Source organism: Manihot esculenta, chromosome 3 (genome assembly GCF_001659605.2).
Source record: "Manihot esculenta cultivar AM560-2 chromosome 3, M.esculenta_v8, whole genome shotgun sequence".
Classification (NCBI taxonomy): Eukaryota; Viridiplantae; Streptophyta; class Magnoliopsida; order Malpighiales; family Euphorbiaceae; genus Manihot; species Manihot esculenta.
The window spans coordinates 26,473,014-26,481,748 of NC_035163.2; the positions used below are offsets into that span (position 1 = coordinate 26,473,014).

General features: G+C 33.5%; 2 protein-coding genes across 3 annotated transcripts; one reads left to right on the top strand and one right to left on the bottom strand.

Annotated features, from left to right (window-relative positions):
* The first annotated feature begins 1,039 nt into the window (after window positions 1–1,039).
* On the top strand, window positions 1,040–3,160 carry LOC110612247 (vacuolar protein 8). Its single transcript, XM_021752978.2, has 2 exons — window positions 1,040–1,329; window positions 1,532–3,160. The coding sequence occupies exons 1-2, from the start codon at window positions 1,326–1,328 to the stop codon at window positions 2,929–2,931; spliced, it is 1,404 nt and encodes a 467-aa protein (XP_021608670.2). The 5' UTR covers window positions 1,040–1,325; the 3' UTR covers window positions 2,932–3,160.
* A 1,366-nt stretch (window positions 3,161–4,526) lies between these two features.
* On the bottom strand, window positions 4,527–6,124 carry LOC110612398 (heavy metal-associated isoprenylated plant protein 47). Of its 2 annotated transcripts, XM_021753171.2 has the most exons (3): window positions 5,259–6,124; window positions 5,081–5,159; window positions 4,527–4,983 (listed from the first exon to the last, which is right to left on the bottom strand). In XM_021753171.2, the coding sequence occupies exons 1-3, from the start codon at window positions 5,262–5,264 to the stop codon at window positions 4,685–4,687; spliced, it is 384 nt and encodes a 127-aa protein (XP_021608863.1). In that variant the 5' UTR covers window positions 5,265–6,124; the 3' UTR covers window positions 4,527–4,684. The 2 variants fall into 2 exon arrangements, with proteins under 2 accessions (XP_021608863.1, XP_043810894.1); XM_043954959.1 differs by lacking the exon at window positions 5,259–6,124 and having other exon boundaries at window positions 5,081–5,252.
* Window positions 6,125–8,735: the final 2,611 nt, after the last annotated feature.

Below are 8,735 nucleotides of genomic sequence, written 5' to 3' on the forward strand. Positions count from 1 at the left end.
AATCTTTGTTATATTGGCTAGAGTAGTTTCTATTTACTCCATTGTAGTTTTTCTATTTTTACAATGGAAAGCACATATTTTCAATTTAGTTCCGACTGATTAGCGGCAGCGGAAATTACAGAAATTTTAGAATGCGCAAATGATACGCTAAAAAGTTATATTTCCTTCAATTCCTGCTAAAAAGTTATATTTCCTTCAACTCCTGCTGTCTACTAACCTTCTTTGTGTTGTTGAGCTAGCTGTAAGTTGGACTTTTACTTTTAGAAGCATGACCAATTTTAATTGTAGTTGCTTATTTTCTTTCCTCAAAGGTAATATCATTGATTAAAGAAGAGAGAAACCCACAACCAAACAGAGAAAGACTTTCCATTGCCTAATAGGGTAGAGAAAGTCTTCTATTGAGGCAGGCATACCACTAGAAAACCCAGAAAAATCAAAACTAAGTCTATGCAAAAGGAAAATTCTCTCCTTATAAAAAGAGAGAGAAGAGCGAACCTCTTACTAATTGCAGTTGCTCTTCACCCATTGAATTGAATTAAACTTGTATTTTCTAAATGAACTTTTCATTTAAAAAAATATTAAATTGAGGATATTTTAGTTGTAAAGGAGATACCAAGAGATGAGAAAAGAATAGAATAGAAATTTAATTACTCTTAAAAGAGAAAAGAAATGCAATTTTTCTCTTATTATATTTTTATAAATTAAAAAAGAGAACTTTAGAAGTATGAGAGTATTTAAGTATTTTAAATCAATTAATACTCATTTATCTTCATTATTGAAAGAGATAAATATTAAATTTGAGTAGTTGAAAAATGTAATTTCTCTCCCTTCCACTCCATTTCTCTTCTTATCTTTTTTTCTATTCAATGTCCAAATAAAAGAATTTTGATAAATTAATTTTATTTTTGCTCTATTTTTCTCATCCAAACAAAATAAAATAAAAATATTTAATGAGTTGATTTTGGATTGTAATGGTAAGCAAAATTAAATTGTGATCAAATTTTTACAGAGTAAATAACAATTTGTTTGAGAAAAATTTGTGTAAACTCAGATCTATGGTGGACTCCACACGCAGTAATACCATGGGACCTACATGCAAGAATTGCCCAAATTTATCCAAAAGAAAAAGAATAAAAACGATCCGTGCGCTCTAATTCTACACTTTCCTTCCTTCTGCTAGACCTTGGTGCCGTCTGCCGCCTACGATGTCCCATAGCGATAATCTTCTCTTTCCCAGTCGTATGATCTGAAGCTTTACGGAAATTATTTCTCTTCGAATCCCAAATATTAAATTTCCGTTTCCAGTTTATCTGCTGCTATCTCAAATGGGTATTATTCACTTTTCTTTCTTTGTCTTTCTTTTTTTCTCCCCTTCGACTTGAATGTAACCTCGTATATTCAATTTTCTCTCTCCTTTCTTTTATGCGTTGTTTGATCAATATATGGTTATATGAAATAAACCCATTAGAGATTCATGCCATTTTATTGATTCTAACCCTTGTTTTTGGATTATCTATAATGGACAATTCAGATAGAGGTAAAATTCAAGTTGATCTAAACACAAATTGGGAAGAGGGATTTTCTCAGTTTGAAAGTGTTATTGCTTCTGGGAATGAGTTTATGCAAGTACAAGCCACAATTAGATTAGCCCATCTCTCAAAACACGCACCAGAACATGTGTTAGCTCGATGCATACCGATTCTGGCTAAGCTTCTTCAGATTGACAATTCAAACAATTTAAATCACTCTGTTCAAGAAGCAGCAGCTTATTGTTTGAAGCGAATTGTTTGTCAAGGTAATGGTGTCTTGGCCGCAGAGATCGCCCAATCTGGTGCTACAAATTTAATCTTAAGCTTGTTGCCCCAGTCCAATGATAGGTTTCGAAGTGTTTTGATAAAATGTGTTTGGTGTCTTGTTAATTTTGGTGATGTAAATCGTTTGATTGTAGCTAGAAATGGTGGGCTGGAGATCGTTTTAGATATGTTAAATTCTTGTAGGGTTGGAAACAGGCTTTACTTGTTGGAGATTTTGAGTGCATTGGCATTGTTAAGAGAGGTTAGGAGGGTGCTTGTTAGATTAGGAGGGCTTAGATTTCTTGTTGAGGCAGTTAGGTTTGGCAGCACGATATCAAGAGAGAGAGCTTGTCAAGCAGTAGGATTACTTGGTGTTACGAGGCGTGCTAGGTCTATGCTTGTGGAATTGGGAGTAATTCAGGTGCTTGTGGAATTATTTCGAGATGGAGATGGGACAACGAAGCTTGTTGCAGGTAATTCTCTAGGTGTTGTATCAGCTCATATAGACTTCATAAGGCCTGTTGCTGAAGCCGGTGCTATACCTTTATATGCTGAGCTTCTTCAAGGACCTGACCCTGTTGGCAAAGAGATTGCTGAGGATGCATTCTGTATATTAGCTGTTGCTGAAGATAATGCAGCTTCTATTGCTGAACACTTGGTGAGAATCTTAAGAGAAGGTGATGATGAAGCAAAAGTTGCCGCTTCTGATGTTTTCTGGGATCTATCAAGTTGCAAGCACTCAGTTTCAATTGTTCAAAACTCAGGTGCAATTCCAATTTTGGTTGAGCTTTTGAGGGATGAGAATGGTGAAGTTAGAGAAAAGGTATCAGGAGCTATTGCTCAGTTGAGTTATAATGAGGCTGATCGAGCAGCACTTGCTGATGCTGGGGCAGTTCAAACTCTCATCGAATTACTGCACGATGAGTCAGAGGAGCTGAAGGATAATGCAGCTGAGGCTCTAGTGAATTTTGGTAAAGATCCCCAGCAGCATGACATAATATTTGCGGCAGTTGATATTCCTTCTTTCCAGAATATGCAGGATAGAATGGCTCGACTTCGTGTGTCCGATGAGCACATGGTTAGATCACTGAGACGGATGAGCATTAATCAACTTACTTCGAACCCTGTTCTTACCTAATATAGTTCCATGATATATATATATATATCCTCTGCTGCCTGTGAAATGCTTAATTTTTAGTCAAGCTGATGGTACTATTTTAGTATTTTATTGCCATTGGAGTTCTTGTTTGATAAGCTTCCATGTGTTTCATAGGCTTGTAAGTTGTAAAGCTTTTCACACATTGTGACAAAGTGAATATGTTCTTTTGCATATTGCTATCAATTGTTAAGAAACATTTTTCTTTTTCCTTTGGGTTCAAATGAATGTTAATCAATACATATTCTGAGCTTGATTCAACATAGGTATGCTGGTGGGCGGAAAAATTTAAGCTGTTAAAAATTGGTTTTCAATTTTTGTTTCTATGAAACTGTCTTGCAATTCTGATGGTTATTCTTTATATTAGGTTTCTGCATGAAATGGTTACTACAAGTTCCATGAGTAAACTACTTTGCTGAAAGCCTCTGTGATCTCTTAATCAGATGATGAAATCTTTAAAAGCAAGCAGACGGCCATTTAAACATGGTAGAGCAGGGCAATATGGCTGAGTTTAATTTGGATGGCCTGAATTCTCATCTTCAGGGAAAACAACTGTACAGTGAATTCAATTGCATGAAAATTATTCTATAATGGGATCCAATATAATAAATGGCGAGTAAAATTTGAATAAAATTTCTTCACAGTACAAGACGGAGAAGAAATAATGTCCAAAAGAAAAAGCCTTGTCTGAACTGTGACAGAAAACTATCAAATAACTGTGCTTCAATTCATCATTGCTGTCAACTGAACTGAACCTAAAGTACCAAATTGATTTATCTTCAGATATTAATTTTTCATTTAATATATAGAAATAATATAAGTTTGAATAGATTGATATAGCATTCACATAGTTGAATATTAAATTAAATTTCTTATTTTTTATTTTATTCTTCCATTTGTTTTTTAAAAAATATGTTTAGTTCTCATTATGAAAGATTAAGTAAATTAAAAAAAATATCTATATATTAACATTTAATTTTAAAATTTAAAAATATTAGGATTATTGTATGCAGTTGTAATAGTATATATAGATAACTGAGTTGTAAATTGAACAGCAATCAAATGATACAAGGAGTTCTTTCCTCTCTAAATTCTCTTTCTTTTCCTTCTGTTCTACCTTTCCTCTCTCCTTTCTTCTCTTTTCTATGTTTTTTCTTCTTGTCTACCTATGGCTCTGCTGCAACAAAATAATTACTCATGTTTGAAGTTTTATGATAATAATTGTTGCTCCATGAAAAATACTTTTCATAAAAATAAATTTTTAAAAATAAGTTAGTTTATATTATTAATTAAAAAATTCGATAGAAAATATTTTCTGACCCTTCATGCCTTTATTTAATTCTCTATTTTCTTATTTTAAGCCTTGTTTGTTTAACTTAATTAAATCTAAATGAGAAATTTGATTTCATGTCTTATTGTTACTTATTGCATAAAAATTTAGTTTACATTAAATTTGTTATACTAAACTAATCGATGAATTTAAATGTGAAAAAATTATTTAATAATATTTTGAAAATAGATAATCACTTATTAATTTCTACAGATATATATAAAAGAATACATGCACATGAACGTCATGATGAGTGTATATTCAATGAGAAGCCCGTTCCTATGGGAGAGAATAATTTTTTCACTAAAAGTCATAAATGCATGTAAAATTATTAATAAAATAAAATTTATCTTCTACCAGAAAACCTAGACCACAAGTAATATAGAGGGCAGGTAGGAACTCCAGTCACATGATGGTGCAAGTTCCTGGATTAGTATCATAAACCACACTGACTAATTCGCAACGAGGAGGTTGTTGACAGTAATGTGGAGTTGGCGTCTTATCTTCATCTTTCTTTTTATTATCACCTTCCTGCTTCTTCTCCTCAGCTTTCTTCTCCTCAGGCTTCACTTCTTCTACACTTTCTATGGCTGCGTAGTTTATCTTCTTCCGAAGTGCTCTGGTCAAGCACGCTGCGTCTACTCTTTCTCCGATCACCACCAACTTATCTTTGTCATCTCCCTCCAATGCCACAGAATTCACACCTAATTATATCACCATTAACAAAACAATTAAAGATTAATTAACTTAATTATAATTACAACATATGATCATTAATTAATTGCAAAAGAAATCTCTCACCGTCTGCAATGGCAGCTGTCTTCAAGGCCTTGCTTCGGCATTTATCGCAACAAGTTGTCACCTTGATCACTATCTTTTGCTGCAACATTGTCAGTAAATAATTAATGCTAAGTATGATTATTACAAGTGTTTAACTATAATTAACTAACTTTTAGTTTTTCTAGCCAGCTGTACTTACCTTCATAATTTTCTCGAGCACCAAACAAGATGTTGGTTTCGTAGATTAGCGAGTGATGTTGAGAGAATAAGAAGAAAGAATCAAGAAATGGGTATTTATAGATGAAGAGAGAGATTAAAGATTTGCATGAGAAGTAAACTTGCACATGACTCGAAATTACTATCTGTGCATGGAATTTTAAGGAATGATAAGTTGGAGATCCACATTTCATGGGTTCAACGCATACATTATCCTAATTTATTACAATAAAATCTTTTGCTTAATCTTTGTACTAAGTACCCATTTCCTACATTGTTTCAAGTCAATATTTATTTAAGTAAATGGTAATGATCTCCACTGTTATCACACCAAGTCAACTACCTATAATTAAGTTGGCCATTCACATTGGAGTCCTTGTTTAATCAGCCAGCTCGACTGTTAGCAATTTCTCTAAAGAAAAAGATGGGAAAATATTAAAAAAACAACCAACTACGCATCCATGAAATGTTACGTTACAAATTAACTAGCTTTGAAATTATTATTGCATTAGTTGGCTAATATGGTTGAATACATGCATGTCTCTCTCTATCAAATGCATATTTGTTATGCTAAATTATTAGATGATCAAATTTTGAGAAAAAAGTTGAAATATACTACAAGAAAAATTTGACACGGTTTGAATTTGAATTGATTTAATAATTAACTATAAATTGGTAAGAAAATACCAATTTGAATATTTAGTTAATATGTAGTGGTATTACATTATGGCCCATCTTGAAATTGATACTAATTGGATAATTGTAAGGTGATAGAATAAAATAAAACTTTTATGACCCATCTTGATTTTCATTGTCAAAAGTTGTTAGAGAAATATCAACTTTTTTTTTTAAAAAAATTATTTTTAAATCTCTATAGTTAGTCAACTAACTACCTAATACCTCTATTTTTAAAAATAAAATAAATAATCATTGTCTTTTCAATTTACTAACTATTTAATTCTTTGCGGGCAGAATTATAAAAACTAAATAATGATATTTTTAAAATTACATATATTAATTAGAAAAGTCATTTTAATGACTTAAACAAACAAAAGGATTAAATGGGTAATAATTTGAAAAAAAATAAACACTTAATATGTTTTCAAAAAGAAAAAGAATAAATAAATAGTTTCACTAAATTATAAAAATTAAATAATAATTTTCTTTTTAAAGGCAAAGGCTATAACAATGAAAGGTGCTGGCATCCAATTAGGGGTAGAATAATCTGTAGCATCCAATCTGTCACGGCATGACCACGTCATTACGACCTTGTAACTTCCATTCTTGGTTTAGTTAATTTGTAATGAGCTCCACGATATGACCCATTTATTCAATATATATGCAAATTTGAAGAGTAGTCACTTGTACTGTATATTATTAATTTAGACTGTATATTGGAGCTACACCCTGAAAAATAAATTATTTACGTATAATAAAATTGATATTTTTAAAATTTCTCATAGCTTTGACTGCTATGCTGTCTTGAAGCTTGCTTGCTTGCTTGTTCAAAGTAAAATTTAAAATTTAAGCATATGATATGAAATATGTTGAATGTGAAGTACAAATAATGAAGGTTGCAGAATGAAGCAGAAGCTTTGAAAGGGAAATGAATATATGGTAGAAACTACAAGAATGAACAGTAACAAACGTGAATCTTTATCAGATGATAATTCTAAGACACGTGACAAACGAGTCCCACTTTTCAGTACTTCTCTGTCCATCTCACTTCACGTAATAATGTGGGCCTTCCTTTGATGTTCATCATCCTTCATTTGGCTGTTTCCCTCACCATCTGCAGTTTCAAATTACCAAAAAAAAAAAAAATTCCTTTATTCTTGATTTGGGTGCCCAAAAATCCAACTTAAATCAAAATTTGCCTCCATCTGATGCTTTTCTTCAACCATTTTTGAACATTATAAAAGCAAAAAGGCCACCAAAGTCTTGCTAAGATCCACAAGAGTATAGACAACTCTGTTCATGCCCTCCTGCTTTTCCTCTTCTTTTCCATTTATTTATTCATGGTGAGTAATGAAGACAACCCACATTGTTACTCAAAGAGCTTTGTGAAAATCGATCTACTTAAACTAACAGCCTAATGAATTTGATATTTGGAGGGAAAATTTTAAAATAATAAAAAAGAAAGAAAGGCATTATGCTTCAAAAACCTAGGGATCAATAATTTGGGGGAATGTTTGTCTGTCTGTTAAAGGCTGTATCTTTTGGAAAGAAACTAAAGCCACTATGTACTTTATTTTACTAAGTCTGAGAGAGTTAGGTGAAGACATTCCTAGATGTAGGGTAGGGTGCCCTTTTTAAGCACGCGCCTAATGGGTAAGTTCAAAATCAAAGTAAGAGATAGTGGAGGCCATTTGCCATTTGCCATTTGCCATCCACAAGAATCCAACTACAAGAGCCACCCCTGTATCCAATATCTCTCACCATGCCACTTCCATCCAACAAGTCAGGACAAATCAGAAAACAGGCAACGCTTTTGCCACTCTTTGCTCAGGAGCCCCTTCAGTGGGTTGGTTCACTTTCACTTTCTCTCCTTCCTATGGAATGATTGATTCAATCAATCCAAAAAAGAAAGAAATGAAAATGAACATCAATATCAAAAGTTATTCCCTGTTGCAACCCTTGTCCTTTTCTCCACATCCTGAATCTCTAATTTCTTATTGCACTTCAACTGAATGTTCAAACTATAAATAATAAAAACATCCCACCAAATGAGGCACATCTTCTCCAAAGCTATAGCAAGCTCATGGAGACAAGCCGACAGAGCATTACCTATCCTTTTATTCCTCTTTAGCAAGCCTTCCAAGAGCTAGCTTCCACTCTTATTTGGATTTTCTTTCCTGCCTTTTTATCCTTAAGAGGTCTTTTGGCCTCTCCTCAAATACACCAACCCAGCTTCTTAGGTTACCCACAGTGCCTGCCACACAACCTTTCCTTCTTGGACTTAGTGACTCAGCTGCCGATTCCACTTTTGCCTTTTACATCATTCAGAATCTATACTGAATGCATCACATATACACGTACTATATATAGGAATACAGAAATTCATGGCCTCATCAAAACAGCACTCCTATCATTCTCATTAACGGATAACACCAGTTCTTCCATCAATGGGTAGGCAAAACTGCGACCCCGCTATCATGCATTCCTCCATTGCCCTTCTGCAGGAGAGGTTTAGACAGCTGGAGAGAGCAAAGGAGATGAGGCAGCAGAGGGAGCTGTTAAGACTCTTCTCTGAAGCAGAGCAGGTGAAATCAGCCAAAGGTTATGAGCCATCCAGGCTTTTTTTTCACTCCGAGTTAATCTCTTCCTCGCCAGGGCAACCACTCCAAGCCTCTATCTATCTCCATTCAAATACGGAGAACAATCATACAAACCTCCGCATCAACGAGACTCCAGATTGGGTGAATATATGGTCCAAAAATACTGTCACACACATTACAAA